Source organism: Thalassophryne amazonica, chromosome 6 (assembly GCF_902500255.1).
Source record: "Thalassophryne amazonica chromosome 6, fThaAma1.1, whole genome shotgun sequence".
NCBI classification, from domain to species: Eukaryota; Metazoa; Chordata; class Actinopteri; order Batrachoidiformes; family Batrachoididae; genus Thalassophryne; species Thalassophryne amazonica.
This window is the reverse complement of record NC_047108.1, coordinates 106,091,070-106,107,872: the sequence shown is the minus strand read 5'-3', so window position 1 is coordinate 106,107,872 and position 16,803 is coordinate 106,091,070. Positions and strand designations below refer to the sequence as shown.

The following is a 16,803-nucleotide window of genomic DNA, read 5'->3' as shown; positions in this document are numbered from 1 at the left end:
AGCATATCTCACCCATATTGGCCTCTCTTCATTGGCTTCCTGTTAATTCTAGAATAGAATTTAAAATTCTTCTTCTTACTTATAAGGTTTTGAATAATCAGGTCCCATCTTATCTTAGGGACCTCATAGTACCATATCACCCCAATAGAGTGCTTCGCTCTCAGACTGCAGGTTTACTTGTAGTTCCTAGGGTTTGTAAGAGTAGAATGGGAGGCAGAGCCTTCAGCTTTCAGGCTCCTCTCCTGTGGAACCAGCTCCCAATTCAGATCAGGGAGACAGACACCCTCTCTAGTTTTAAGATTAGGCTTAAAACTTTCCTTTTTGCTAAAGCTTATAGTTAGGGCTGGATCAGGTGACCCTGAACCATCCCTTAGTTATGCTGCTATAGACTTAGACTGCTGGGGGTTCCCATGATGCACTGAGTGTTTCTTTCTCTTTTTGCTCTGTATGCACCACTCTGCATTTAATCATTAGTGATTGATCTCTGCTCTCTTCCACAGCATGTCTTTTTCTCGGTTCTCTCCTTCAGCCCCAACCAGTCCCAGCAGAAGACTGCCCCTCCCTGAGCCTGGTTCTGCTGGAGGTTTCTTCCTGTTAAAAGGGAGTTTTTCCTTCCCGCTGTCGCCAAGTGCTTGCTCACAGGGGGTCGTTTTGACCATTGGGGTTTTTCTGTAATTATTGTATGCCTTTTGCCTTACAGTATAAAGCGCCTTGGGGCAACTGTTTGTTGTGATTTGGCACTATATAAATAAAATTTATTTGATTTGATTTGATAATGTTAAAGCAAAAACATGCCGCAAGTGTCAACACGGAGGAATTCGAATAAGTACTCTCAGCACAAGACAAACACACTCCACATGCACAAATCCACACTAATCTTTGTGACAATGTCAGGCGGGCAGCTGTGCTGCTCCTAAAAGGATTACACAGGGAGCATGGCACAGCAGCACTGGGTCGGAATGCGGGGAGCCACAGCGGTGTGCATGTCCAGGGCATCTTCCTCTGTCTTCTTAAAGTCTTTATGCCATCACTAAATGGTGACAAATGGTAAACTTCAAACTGCATCTTCTCCAAAGATTACCCACAGTGTGTCGAGTCAAGTCTGTGAGCCGTGCATTGCCGCAACAGCCTCGGATCCCAGATGGCAACTACTTAAGAAGACAACTGATCTGTCCACCCCTCTTAAAAGTTACCATCTACCTGCCACAGCCAGGTGAAGCGTGCTGTCCCCTTGGCCCTTCCCAACTACCGGGTTCCCCAAGACTGAGGCACGAGTGCACCATATGTCCAACATATCATTACTGATGTTCTCTTACAATGCAAGTGATACTCCTCATCTCAGTCTTCTGAAGTAACCATTGATTTGACATAAGTCATTCCAGTTTTAACCCAAGGATCCTCTAAAGAGACCTGGTACCAAAGACATCTAGTTGTCACCTTAAATCACTGGTTAGCATCCAAGTCTCACAAACATGCAGTAAGATGGGATGCATCAGGACCCTAAAGACTTGGACCATAATTCTCCTGCAAAGACTGCTGTCCAGTACAGCTATGGTGCATGAGGACAGAAAATTCTCTCTAGTCTACAAAGTTCATACAGATCTGGTTTGCAGGCTGTCCAACATCCATCACACGTGCACCCAGGCTCCTTTAGAGATTGCTTTTGTGGTTGAGGGGCAGCAGAAGACCTCAGCAGCCTGAACCTTTGAAATGGGTGTCTTTTTATGATCTGCTGACTAATCATTTCTATACTCAATGGGGATGTGTGCCAAGTTGGTTTCATGCATGAATCACACTGTCTTCTTCTGCTTGTTTCACCATGGGAAGTGTTTCATTTCAGTCTCAAGGGTAAAAGGAGGACACCTCCGAAGCTTTTAGCAGCCCCACCTGCAATGGAGCACGTCTGTCCTGTCACTGTAGCGGCCTCGCCTGACATCCATCATGGCTGATAAAACTGAACAGAGTGGCTTCCGTATTCCCTCTGATGCTCTTTTCATTCTCATATCCAATGGCCTCCCTTCCCCTTTTTTTCCACTCTATCTTGTTCTCTCTCAGGCCCTTGCTTATGTAACCATTACTAAGTCAATTCGAATGGCTGCTGCCATTGCCCGACATGGATAAATTTAGCCATTATGCTCCTCTCCCTCTTTATACCCCGCGTGCCCAAGCAGTGCTAAAAGATTCATGCATTCCGACCCCTCAGGCAGTGCAGTGACACACTTACTTTACATCCAGAGCAATTAATGTCCACTGAATCTAGATTACAATCCCAGCATCCCGCAGGGAAGTCACAGTGCCATAGTGAGTGTCGGTAGTAAAGCGGGGAGGGTGCACACCATCCCTAAATTGCAGTGACGTCACATGGCGGTTTGTGGTTCAGCAAGTCGGCACATCTAAACTATTGGTTTCTTTTCCTCTGCTTGCATGGCCAGTAATAGTGTATTGATTGTTTACACAGCACCAGTAGCACCACACAGCAAAGTGACAGTCACCTCCTCCCTGCAGACCTCCTCTTTTACACTCCTCTGTCTCTCAGGGCTTCCTGTCTTTCTCTCATCATCTCTCCTTTTCTTTCACACTCTTTTTCTGTCCTCTGCCTCTTTTCCTTAAAGGATTGGATGAAGGCCAGGCTAGAGCTTGAACGGGACTCTGCAGCACAGAAGGCAGCATGCCACCCCGTGCCAAGGTCACGCTGGGCATCCATATTGTAGTTTATGAGTTTGAGTTCTGCGCAAACCATTAATGGTGCTCCTTGTTAGATTTATCATCCACAGAAACATCCATAGATTCTGGGAAAGTACCTATGCAGAATGTTAATAAACTCTCCCCTTTTTTTATGCTGAAGGTGCTTATTGAATTTACGATGCAAGTAAGGCACCCAAAACTTGGTTAACAAGATTTATGTGCCAGCATGACAGCAGAGATTTGTGTCTGTGTGTCTAAAAGGTTCAATGACAACTTGATGTCTTTGGTAAGAGTTCTTTCCAAAGAATTTCTGAATATGACTGGAATTATTCATTCATTCATTCATTTTCTATATCTACTTACTCCAGTCAGGGGTAATGGGGAGCTGAAGCCTATCCCAAAAGTCATGGGGTGAGAAGCGGGGTACACCATGGACAGAACACCAGTCTGTTGCAGTGCTTACTGGCACAAGTACACCTACAGTACGCAGGTACCTTACTGCTGAGACAACTGGACCAGATCAAGCAGATGCCCATGTAACACCTGACAGCAACAGATGCGTTTTTACTTTTTGGTATAGGTATGGAACCCAGGTCTTCCTAGGTGGTTGCCAGGTGAAATCCAAAGCAGTTTTGTGAGGTACAACCCTTCACTTTCTTCCTAAACCTGACCTGGGCTGTGTCCCAATTCAAGGTCTGCACCCTTCTAAGGGCTGTATCCCATCAAACTCTTCAGGCTTCAGGCTGTCAGAAACAGCGGGGGCCAGAACACTCTGTTCTCAAATGAGATGGTCTAGCCCAAGCAATGTATTATTGTTGTATCATTAACTTTTCCCGCCCCTATCCTCTGTCGCTTGGAAACTTTGATAGCTGCGCGTGACACACTAGCTGAGTGGGCGTAACTCACAGTTCAGTACTTATTTATACTTTACTCATAAACTTTACCTATTTACAGTTGTACATATGAAGCCAAAAAGTGTCCTAAAAGTGGCCCGCCTGCAGGTAGTGCAAAACTCTGCTGCACGACTTCTTACCTGCACCCACAGGAGAATGCATATTAGTCCTATCCTCAAGTCTCCACATTGGCTCCCTGTTTTTTACAGGATAAATTACAAAATCCTAGAGCTGAAGGGTGACAGCAGAGAAGGGTAGTAGAGCTCTACACGGGCAGGCACCAGAATACATTAAGGACCTGATCCAGCCTTATGTTTCCAGCAGGAGCTTGAGGTCTTCCAATCAGAAAACTGCTGATGGTTCCCTGTGCTTGTTTCAGAATGTGAAGGGACAGATCCTTTGGCACCTTGCCTTTGGAATGAGCTTCCCTGTTCCCTTCACTCTCTGGATTCTGTGGATGCTTTTAGACAGCAACGAAAGACACATTTTTTTTAAACTGGCATTTTAGTTTCAATTACTTGACTATTTTTATATTTGTATGTGTTGTTTTTATTGTCTATATCATGTGAAGCACTTTGTGACCTTGGTCTGAGAAAGGTGCTATATAAATAAAGCTTACTTACTTACTTACTAACCATTTTGTCTTGGCGAAATAAAAAAGGACACTGACTCAAGATTACAAACTTGTAAAGAGAATTTTCTTGACTGTTCCAAATAGGGCATGAAAGGAAATGATTCGGAAACATTATCGTAGCTGAAAAAAGAGATGTAGACAAAGTTTGATGATTGTGAAATGGTGATAATAAGTGCAGTTTGTGATGTTGTAAGAGGTTTGGTTGCAGGGTGGATCTGGAGACGGACTAAGGTTAAATTAAAGCATGCCACAGTTTAATGCGATGATGAAAATCAACCTTAGAAGTTGCCATACTGTCCAGATGAATGCTCTCTCTCTTTGTCTCAGTGGTTGATTCTGTTACACTCAATCACTCTCACTATTACCTGCTAGATCCTCATCTCCTAAGTCGGTTCCTCTGTCTTGGCTGCACAGGTCCATTTCACCATTGCCTAGGATCAGGCCACCTTTCTGTCTTTCCATCATTCCCTCATTTGAATTATACCAGGACATGAGGCATCACCACAAAGCTGGTCTTCCTTGAGTCTAAACAGCAATCTGCTTATTTGAAGTGAGGCTGGCATGAACAGGAGTTGGCCCTGTCGCAGCTGCAGACAATCTGTCATCTGTTCCCACTCCGTGCCACCCCTTCTCATACGGCAGCCATGTTTAAACTGAAGGGCCCACAAAAAGAGCACACTCTTGGCACAGTGACTCATGTCATGGTGGATGCAAGTACTGCTACTTGCTGTTTGAACCACCTGGACCATAACGTAATCTCTCGAGCATCCAGAAAATCCTGGAACTGTTGATGGGTTTTGTAACCGACGCCTCTACAAGTTAATCCCTGACCTTTGTTCTTTATGTCCTGTAGGTGACCCCAATTGCTGGACCCCCTGAGGGAGGCACACGGGTGACAATCCAAGGCACAAATCTGGGTCTGGCCTTCTCAGACATGGTGGGAAATGTGGAGGTGGCAGGTGTGAGGTGTACCCCTGTAGAGGATGGCTACATCATCGCTGAACAGTAAGTTACGTACAGAACTATTATTACACCGTCTGCTACAGGTAGACATGCGGGGAATGAAAAGGACACATCATGCAAAGATTGGTGATTTATGTATTTACACTCAACAAAAATATAAATGCAACACTTTTGGTTTTGCTCCCATTTTTTTTTTGTATGAGATGAACTCAAAGATCACCATTTCCCTCAAATATTGTTCACAAACCAGTCCAAATCTGTGACAGTGAGCACTTCTCCTTTGCTGAGATAATCCATCCCACCTCACAGGTGTGCCATATCAAGATGCTGATTAGACACCATGATTAGTGTACAGGTGTGCCTTAGACTGCCCACAATAAAAGGCCACTCTGAAAGGTGCAGTTTTGTCACACAGCACAATGCCACAGATGTCGCAAGATTTGCGGGAGCGTGCAATTGGCATGCTGACAGCAGGAATGTCAACCAGAGCTGTTGCTTGTGTATTGAATGTTCATTTCTCCACCATAAGCCATCTGCAAAGGCGTTTCAGAGAATTTGGCAGTACATCAAACCAGCCTCACAACCGCAGACCACGTGTAACCACACCAGCCCAGGACCTCCACATCCAGCATGTTCACCTCGAAGATCGTCTGAGACCAGCCACTCGGACAGCTGCTGAAACAATCGGTTTGCATAACCAAAGAATTTCTGCACAAACTGTCAGAAACCGTCTCAGGGAAGCTCATCTGCATGCTCATCGTCCTCATCGGGGTCTCGACCTGACTCCAGTTCGTCGTCGTAACCGACTTGAGTGGGCAAATGCTCACATTCGCTGGCGTTTGGCACGTTGGAGAGGTGTTCTCCTCACGGATGAATCCCTTTTCACACTGTCCAGGGCAGATGGCAGACAGTGTGTGTGGCGTCGTGTGGGTCAATGTCAATGTTGTGGATCGAGTGGCCCATGGTGGCGGTGGGGTTATGGTATGGGCAGGCGTCTGTTATGGACGAAGAACACAGGTGCATTTTATTGATGGCATTTTGAATGCACAGAGATACCGTGACGAGATCCTGAGGCCCATTGTTGTGCCATACATCCAAGAACATCACCTCATGTTGCAGCAGGATAATGCACAGCCCCATGTTGCAAGGTTCTGTACACAATTCTTGGAAGCTGAAAATGTCCCAGTTCTTGCATGGCCGGCATACTCACCGAACATGTCACCCATTGAGCATGTTTGGGATGCTCTGGACCGGCGTATACAACAGCGTGTACCAGTTCCTGCCAATATCCAACAACTTCACACAGCCATTGAAGAGGAGTGGACCAACATTCCACAGACCACAATTGACAACCTGATCAACTCTATGCGAAGGAGATGTGTTGCACTGCATGAGGCAAATGGGTCACACCAGATACTGACTGGTATCCCCCCCCCAATAAAACAAAACTGCACCTTTCAGAGTGGCCTTCTATTGTGGACAGTCTAATCAGCATCTTGATATGGCACACCTGTGAGGTGGGATGGATTATCTCAGCAAAGGAGAAGTGCTCACTATCACAGATTTAGACTGGTTTGTGAACAATATTTGAGGGAAATGGTGATATTGTGTATGTGGAAAAAGTTTTAGATCTTTGAGTTCATCTCATACAAAATGGGAGCAAAACCAAAAGTGTTGCGTTTATATTTTGTTGAGTGTATTTTAAAGCTCATTATTTGGAAAAATATTTCCAGTATATTGTTAACAGTGGAGATATTTTGAATCAGTTAACGATTCAAATTCAGAGATAATGCGATTTCCTAACTATCTCTCCTACTAGTAATCTCATTGTAAAGCTGCAGTTTAAAAAGCTGAGAGTTTGTAGTTTTAAGAAATTGTTGAATGAAGTGTCTGTGATGTTGCCTTGCTGATCAAATATTAGGAACATGACAAAAAAAAAAGTTTGGCACAACCCATAGGGTTAAAATATGTCAATTCACCCCCTTGGGTTAGTTTTTTTTTTGGGACCAGGCTGTAAACATGTTTATTTTGTCTCTAAACTTGGACATTGTAAGATAGGCTTTTTTAATAATAATAATAATGACAACAATAATAATAATGACAATAATTTTAATTTAGAATGCATTTCACATTTACAATAAATCTCAAAGTGCTACAGCAATTAAAAGGAAAGATTGATTAAAAAAAAAAAAAAGTATGGAGATTATTACAACAACAGGGGAAGCAAAAATTCCCAAAAAAATTTATGGCCCTTTTTAAAAGATTCCACTGTCTGTGGCACCCTCAGATGAGGAGGCTGGGTCTCCTGTGGTGGGGAACGTGCAGGACAGTGAGGGGTGAGGAGTTCTCTGAGGTATCATGGGTTGTTACCGTATAAACATTGCAAAGTAAGCCGTGAAATTTTGTATGTATGTGTTTTTAGCTTTTGGATGCAGCTTCAAGCAGCCATTCAAGGAACTAGAACTTTTTCCTCTTCCAGGTGGCTTCATGTTTGACGGCTTGAGGTTGGGCTTTGGTGTATACACAGGTTTAATCAGCTGTAATCAGTATAAAGTATGAGTAGTCCCACAAAAAAAGCAGGTCTGCCTAAATGAAGTCTGAATCAGGTCCAGGCAATCTGGTCCTGATGCTGTTGTTCCCCCCTGCAGCACGCAAGCCCAATTCTCTCTGTGTAACTCATCAAGTCAGCAACAATCCCATAACAGCTGTGTGTGTTTACTTCTCTAATTGTCCCATGCTGTGTATACATCACGTTAAAACCTGTCCTGTTCACCCTGAACTAATGAAACGTGGCCCAGCCTTTACAACTTGCCCATCTCGCCCTTGGCAAATGTGTGGAATTAGAAATCTAGCACCCTGTTCATGTTTTAGCTTCCCAGGTGGTTTATGTCTGGCAAGGCAGAAACAAGAGCGTGCACACATACCGTGAAACTTCTTTTCCTGAAATATGAAACATAAGGATGTGGATTAGGATTTAGGTATAAAAATGTACGTTAAAATGTATAACAAAGAAAACCTATATTATCAAATTCATACTTTCCAAAATATGAGGGTAAGTTAATTATTATTAATCATATTCATAATGTTCATTTATTCATTTATTTCCTGCCAATTGTCCGGGTCATGGTGGCAGCAAGCCAAGCAGTTTATCCCACATTTCCCTATCGACCAAGTCCTGTAACTCTTCTTGGAAGAGAGATTGGCTCCCAAGACAGCTGGGAAATAAAAGTGTGGCACAGTAGCTTAGTGGTTAGTATTGTTCCCTCACAACAAGAAGGTCATGGGGTCGTTTCCCACCTGGTCCTTTCTGTGTGGAGTTTGCATGTTGTTCGCGTGGGTTCCCTCCTGGTGCTCCAGACTCCCTCTCACTTCCAAAGACATCCAGGGTAGGTGTATTGGTGACTCTGAATTGACTGTAGGTGTGAGTGGGAATGTAAAGGCACCTTGACACTTGCACAAATTTGATACCCACACTGCCGTGCAAGTCGTTGTGCCAATGCGTCCCACTGGATGCCATGCTATATAAAATAATAACTTAGTAGCCAATGACGCATTTGCTCTCAGAACATCACTGATGAAACCATTCTCTCATCGCTCCCAGGATCACAGAGAAAATATTTACAGCCGCAGGCTGTCTTGTGCACGTCGTGTGGTGAAGAACTCATTTTGAATCTTGTCTCAAAGGTAATTATTTATAATATACGAGGTCTGATAGAAAACTATCCGACCTTTTTATTTTTTGCAAAAACTATATGGATTTGAATCATGTGCGCTTGCATCAACCAAGCTTGAACCTTCGTGCGCATGCGTGAGTTTTTTCACGCCTGTCGGTTGTGTCATTTGCCTGTGAGCACACTTTGAGTGAGCAGTGGTCCACCCTCCTCGTCAGATTTTTATTGTGAGGAAAATGTCTGAACGATTTGGAGCTTTGCTGCATCAAATTTTTCCAGAAACTGTGAGAGACAGCCAGGTGGAAACCATTCGGAAGATTCAGATGGCTTTCAGGGACGATTCTATGGGGATCACATAGATTGAGTGTTACAACCGGTTTAAAGACATTCCACTGTTACAGGAGTTTTTGTCATGGAAAGAGGAGCGGAGGAATTTGCCACGGAGCTGCTAATGGCGCGGGACAAAAGCACCTCTGTGTTGGTCTCACAGGACATGCCCATACATGCCCAGCTCTTGCACCATTCGGAAGATTCAGACGGCTTTCGGTGGCTTTTCAGTCATGTGACTATCCGAGAAATTGTGGACGAGCTGGACATGCCACAACATGTCCTGTGAGGCTTCATCACGGCGTCGCTTTTTGTCCCGCGCCATGAACGGCTCCATCCCGACGCGCAAATTCCTCCTCACGTCTTTTCATGACAAAAACTCCTGTAACAGTGGAATGTGCCGAAAAAGTGGTATGTCCACCTCTTCTGCGATTTCTGTAGAAGTCAGACGACGTCCCGGATCAACACAGCGTTCAGTTTGGAAATGATCTGGTCGTTTCAGCCTGTCGATCACCGCTCAGAGCGCGGCGCGCCCTCCGCCATTGTGCACCGTCTTTAAACCCGTTGTAACACTCATTAATCTGTGTGATCCCCATAGAATCATCCCTGAAAGCCATCTGAATCTTCCGAATGGTTTCCACCTGGCTGTCTCTCACAGTTTCTGGAAAAATTTGATGCAGCAAAGCTCCAAATCATTCAGACATTTCCTCACAATAAAAATCCGACGAGGGGGTGGACCACTGCTCACTCAAAGTGTGCTCACAGGCGAATGACGCAACTGACAAGCGTGAAAAAACTCACGCATGCGCATGAAGGTTCAAGCTTGGCTGATGCAAGAGCACATGATTCAAATCCATATAGTTTTTTAAAAAAATAAAAAGGTCGGATAGTTTTCTAACAGACCTCGTATATATAGTAATGGATTGGTAAAACAGTTGAGTTTCATTCCTTCTTTAAAGTTATGTTTATTATAAATGTAACATCTCGTTCTAATCATTCAGATGTCCTGCACGCAATGACATGCAGTGACACGTAGTCACGCGCAGTGTTTTCGAATAGGTTGTGCAATGTTCACGACTAGTTCACGCAAGTGGCATGAAATTGAGTGCCAGAAATTTTGAACATTTCAAAGATTTCTTTGTGCACTGGCACACAGCCATGCACACACAGTTTATAACAGTTTATGATGTATTTACTCATTGGAACGCAAGATTGCATGCCAGTGTGTGGATCAAATTTGTGCAAGTGTCAAGGTGCCTTAAGTGTTTGTCATTCTATATATGCGGCCCTGCAATGGACTAATGCGCTGTCCAAGGTGTACCCCACCTCATGCCCTATGACTGCTGGGATAGGCTCCAGCTTCCCCCCCACACCCATTCACACGCACACACACACACAATCCTGCCTAACACAGACTCTTATCATATCATTGTATCAAGTACGGCCACCTTTAGAGCCCTTCATATGGTTAGTACATGGCAGAAAGATACATTTATAGCAGATACCGCTGATGCTCACACAGGTTCAAAGTCACGGCTCTCAGAGGATACTTTAACTCTTATTGTTTCCTTGACCTACTTCTGCCCTCAGAAAGATAACAACTCAGCACTGCTCCTGATCATGACACAACTTTCTTATGATTGTGTTAGTTCAATAACCTGGATATTCTCCCACTTTTGGTGCAATGTGTATAATAAATAAATAATAACTCATGAAGAGCAGGGTGGTCTATCTCCTGCTCCTTTCTGGGTAGTTATAATTAAAATTCACAACTTGCCACTTGACTGTGGGGGACAATTTGTCAGCAGCCTACTGATCTGACAGCACTTTAATCTAATTGGGAAGAAGCATGGGAATTCATTTATATGGCACGTAAAAAAAAAAATGATATACTGAGCAAAATTAAGAAATTAACCTGTGACCCCACTGCTCAAACTTTGAAGGAGTTGCAGTGTCCCCAGAAATAATCTGAACTGGATTTTCATTCCAGTCATGTCTGGGTTATATTGCTTTATTATACTGTATTTGAGAGTTGAAATGCCCCTCCTCAGTCAGCCGCCCTTCAGTTTTTCTATGAAAGTTGCTTAAACACCCACCCAAATGAAAAATAATTTCATTGACCCCAAAACATCGTAAGAAAAAAAGGAAAAAAAGAGTTTTCACAAGGTTTTACTGTTTACTTTGGCATCCTGCTTGTATATGACATCATCGGTTTGCGCAGGTCTTTTCTCAGACTCAGAGCTCCACAACTGAAACCGTTCTAGCCGTGGTTGCTACATGTTGTAGAGGACCGTCATTCTCTCACAAGCACTATTAGCTTAGCTTATGGCAAGTTAAAAGTGGACACTCTGGTTTTGGCTGAACAACTGTACAATTTTCGTGTATTCTGTGTTAGTATGCAGCCGCGGCCGACGTGCTTGATGAATTCCTGCGCAAGAAGTAGTTCCCAAACAATGCTGTATTTGTGATGACAGTGCGTTTTCATGGGTAACAAAAACATAAAGAGTATATTTGACACAGGAAGTTGTGTATCTCGTGTGCCTAAATGATCGTAAGTCAGTATATTCATACTCATTCAGCAGCATCTTCTCACGTCGACAAATTCAGCGCTGGGTCAGGCGAACGTAGTCCGGCGAGCTATCCCACAATGCCAAAATAGCAGAGATGTCGCTCCGAGAGCGGCACGCTGAGCACGGTGGAGGACCGTCTGACCTTTCTTAGCATTTTATTACAAATATCTGTAAAAAATGTGGCTTGTTGTGCAGTTAACTGTCCAATTGTATCATCTAAGAAGTATTTCTGTTCATGTTATTTAACTTGTGTTAGCAAAGTTAGCTGACATAAGTTAGCACTTTTAGCAGCTATCAGTAATTTGATGACTTTAAACCCAGTTAATCCAGTATTTCTGAGGAAATAAGAGCTACCCATCATGAAAACCACTGCCCAATCCTCAAAAATATGTTTGAATAAAACACCTGAACTAAGGTTAGCCTATTAGCTGTACGTTCTGTAATTTTTACCCTGGTTCTTTTTGTAATTTACTGCCCCTTTCCAAGAACCAAACCATTATTTTCCTCATTTTGAGTTTATTAAAGGTTACGACAAAAACCAAGCCTGGGACCCTCACAGACAGTGTCCATCTTGTGAAAGGCACCTAAAATGAGTCATACAACGCTTTTTATACCTTGTGGGCATCACAGTGGGTGTGGTTTAGTATCACATTTCTAATGTTAATGGCTCTCACCAACAGGGGGAGATCTCCCTGTTTCTGAAACTTGCACATATGATGGAAGTGAAACTTAACTCTTATATTTCTCAGAAACCTCCAAACAAGTAACACAGACAAACACTTGATAACTAACATAGAATAAGGAATTAGCACAGATATTATCTAACAGTTCAGTAACTTCAATAGTCCTACCCAGGTTGCGCAGGGTATCACTAGCACGCCACCTCTTTAACCATTTATGGGTTAGCCGGGATGGGATGAGTATTCCATCAAATTTAATATTGATGATACCTTTGTGTATCCACTGACTCCCTTTTTTAGACATACGAGGTCTGTGATAAAAGTAATGGACCTTATTATTTTTTTCAAAAACCATATGGATTTGAATCACGTGTGATTACATCAGACATGCTTGAACCCTCGTGGGCATGCGAGAGTTTTTCACGCCTGTCGGTTACGTCATTCGCCTGTGGGCAGTCTTTAAGTGAGGAGTGGCCCACCCTCTCGTCGTTTTTTCATTGTTTAGGAATGGCTCAGAGACTGCTGCTTTGTTTGATAAAAATTTTTTCAAAACTGTAAGGCACAACTGAGTGGACACCATTCGATAAATTCAGCTGGTCTTCGGTAAAAATTTTAACGGCTGATGAGAGATTTTGGTCTGGTAGTGTCGCTTTAAGGACGGCCCACGGCGCCTGACGGCGATCTGCACTTCAAGGTGGCAGCGTCTCGCCGTTTCAAGTTGAAAACTTCCACATTTCAGGCTCTGTTGACCCAGTAAGTCGTCAGAACAGAGAACTTGCAGAAGAAGTCGGCATGAGGAGTTTATTCGGACATTCCATTGTTAACGGACATTTTGTAATGAAAGAACGTGCGGGCAGAGTCGCATGTCGGGCCAGACCCGACCGCGGGGGGTTGCGACAGGAAAAACACCTCCGTTGGAAACCTTAACGGGCAAGTTGGAACATGCCCAAGCTGTTAAACAATTTCTCAGTTACTCACTTGTTGAAAGCCATCAAAAGCCGCCTGAATTTTACAAATGGTTTTCAACACGAAGGTGTTTTTCCTGTCATGGCGCACACAGATTCGCCGAGTCGTCACGGAACTCGGCGAATTTGCGCGCACGTCTTTCATTACAAAATGTCCTTAAACAGTGGAATGTCCGCAGAAAGTCCTCATGCCGGCCTGTTCTGAATCTGCTCTGTTATCTCACGACGTCCTGGGTGAATTAAGCCTTAAATTAGGATGTTTTCAGCTCGAAACAGGCCGACGATGGTTCCTGGAAGCACTGCGCGACGTCCCGCTCCGTGGGAAGTCCTTACAGCGACAGAAACACCCCATAATCTCTCATCAGCCGTTAAACTTTTCACCGAAAACCATCTTAATTTCTCGAATAGTGTCCACTCGGATATCCCTCACAGGTCCAGAAAAAATGTTGATAAAGCAACGCGCGCCGTCCGCAGTGGCTATTCAGACAAAGAGATTCCGATGGGCGTGGTGGAGCACTCCTCACTCAAGGCCACGCGTGAAAAAACTCACGCATGCGCACGAGGGTTCAAGCTTGTCTGATGTATAAACATATGAATCAAATCCATTTATTTAAAAAATAATAATAAAAAGGACTGCTTTTTTCATCACAGACCTCGTACATGATTTGCAAGCAGAATGCCCTGGGCGTTCCAATGCATGACTACAGTATACACGTCTGACTATCTGGCTTTTGCTGTTTGTTTCAAGTTTTAATTTAGTCACCGTGCTTTCTGTGCTGAACTGGCCTAGATCAGACAAAAAAAATGGAGAATGCCTATTTATGCATCTTTTATGTTAGTGCTTCAGAGGAGTGTGCAAACCCCACTACTGCTTTGAAGAAAAAAGTTTCGTACAAATATCTTTATTTTTTGCCAGTCAAAGTATATTTTTTTTTCTGTAAGCTGATGCTATTCTGCAGCTTGTTCTGTCGTGGGCAATTTGAGTGCTCATTAATTTGAATTGAACGTACACCTTAGATTCAATGGAAGCACAAGTGGAAGTTATATTTTCAAGAGCTAATCATATTATAAACATCATATATAATAAGCAGCGTCACAACTGTTCTACTTCCAAATATCATTTCTGTTTATAAAGTCTTTTTTTTACCACCCAGACAATTCAGTTCCCAGAATCCTTTGTTCTCATTCAGACGATTAGCACTCATGAAACAATATGCCTCCCCTCCTTCGTTTGTCCCACTCCTGCCTGCTGCTGCCATCTGCCCTGCCACATATTCTGTCTCTCTTCCCACAGTGCGATTTCGCTGTCGTGTTTTTTTTTATCACTCCCTGGCACCGCCGATCAATAGTCGTCCTCGTTTTATTATGTCATTTGATCCAGTCACCCGCAGTATTGGGTGACACCAGATCACATGGCCTAATAAAGCTGTATTGATCCTACCGCTTGATTTACATTTGCCGTACAACGCTGGCACACCACCAGCTCCATCTGAGGCCTGGCTGTTGGCGGGAAATTTAGTGTGGTTAGGTTGGGTGTTTCTGGGGGGTGTGAAGTCAGGTGGAGCACTGATCTCGTTTAAGGGCTGTCATGGAGGGGGGTCCTGATCGATGTCGAGATGCCTTCCGTAATGAAATGAGTGAGACTACAAAAGAAGATTGCCTTTAGAGCAAGCGATAAATCAATATGAAGCGGAGAAGTGTTTTGATTTCTCTTTCGTCTAACTTTGCCTAAGCACTAAAGCATACAGGGAACTTCTGAGCTGGAAAACATATTTTTTTAAATATACAGCTATGTGGCATTTTACAAATAGCTTTGAGTCTTTCACTTCTGAGGCTCAATTATCGTAATATTTTCATAGCCGTGTAACTGCAGGGATTTATTTGTGCCTTTTGTAGGATTGTGTGCGAGATGGATGCAGCGCCAGCAGACAGCAAACCGGGTCTGGTCCAGCTCTGCGTCGGCGAGTGTCGACCAGAACTCAAGGCTCGCTCCTCACAACTCTACTCCTTTGTGGTATGACAATTACACCACATTTATGTACATATAATATGCTGTTCTCTGAAAAAAGTTTGTTCTACACACGGTGACACATGGAAGAGTTGCTTTAATGGGCTACAAAATATACAGTTAGTTCAATTAAAAGTGATTTGTTCTTCTCTCGCAAAGTAACTGTTAATGTGCCACAGGCAAATAATGATGTGAGGTGCCATGCCGACTGAGAGTGTAATTAGGGAACCACAGTAGCTGTGTGTGTGTGATGCTTACTTGTTCTTTTAGGAATTAGATTTCTTCTCAGAGCACGCTAAACATTTCCAAATACGGGGCTTCATTAATAATCTCTGCAGGTCTCATTTTTTAGATGCAATTTGCATTATTGTTTTTTGTCTTCAGTGTTTCATATGTGCCCTTTTCTGTTGGCAAATTTGCAAGCATTACAGCTAAAGAAGTGAAGACAAAAAGGAAACTGTCAACTTAGAGTTTTCTTAAAGTAACACGTGCATATATTACACATATATCCAGAGAGCTGCTTCTTGTCTTCCTGATATAACCATTTTTGAAAAAGGTATCAATTGAAATCAAGTAGGTTTACTCCGTTCCAGCAAGGTTGTTGGAAACGAATAAAAAGCAATAAATGTTATCATGTAACCCAACAAATGTGGGTAATTCTCAAGTGCAAATGTGTTTTATCTATGCGCTCTCTCTCTCTCTCTCTCTCTCTCTCTCTCTCTCTCTCTCTCTCTCTCTCTCTCTCTCTCTCTCTCTCTCTCTCTCTCTCTCTCTCTCTCTCTCTCTCTCCTCTCTCTCTCTCTCTCTCTCTCTCTCTCTCTCTCTCTCTCTCTCTCTCTCTCTCTCTCTCTCTCTCTCTCTCTCTCTCTCTCTCTCTCTCTCTCTATATATATATATATATATATATATATATATATATATATATATATATATATATATATATATATATATATATATATATATATATATATAAACAAACTCCAGCCACTTTATCAGGTACACCTGTTCAATTGCTTGTTAACACAAATAGCCAATCAGCCAATCACATAACAGCAACTCACTGCATTTAGGCAACTAGATGTGGTGAAAACGAATTGCTGAAGTTCAAACCTCACATCAGAATGGGGAAGAAAGGGATCTAAGATCTAAGTGACTTTGAATGTGGCATGGTTCTTGGTGCCAGACAGGCTGGTCTGAGTATTTCAGAAACTGGTGATCTACTGGGATTTTCATGCGCAGCCATCTCTAGGGTTTGCAGGGAATGGTCGGAAAAAGAGAAGATAAGCAGTGAGCGGCAGTTGTGTGAACAAAAATGCGTTGTTGATGTCCAAGGAGAATAGGCAGACTGGTTGAATGGGCGACTGCATGATGATATCACATCAACACGGACCAACATCTCTGACGAAT

At 43.3% G+C, this 16,803-nt stretch overlaps 1 protein-coding gene across 1 annotated transcript in view; it reads left to right on the top strand.

Annotated features, from left to right (window-relative positions):
* Window positions 1-16,803, top strand: part of plxna2 (plexin A2) — a 694,900-nt gene that overhangs the window by 488,279 nt on the left and 189,818 nt on the right. Inside the window, 2 exon segments of the mRNA XM_034173103.1 lie at window positions 5,066-5,217; window positions 15,285-15,399. Of these exon segments, the coding sequence (XP_034028994.1) occupies window positions 5,066-5,217; window positions 15,285-15,399 (267 nt within the window).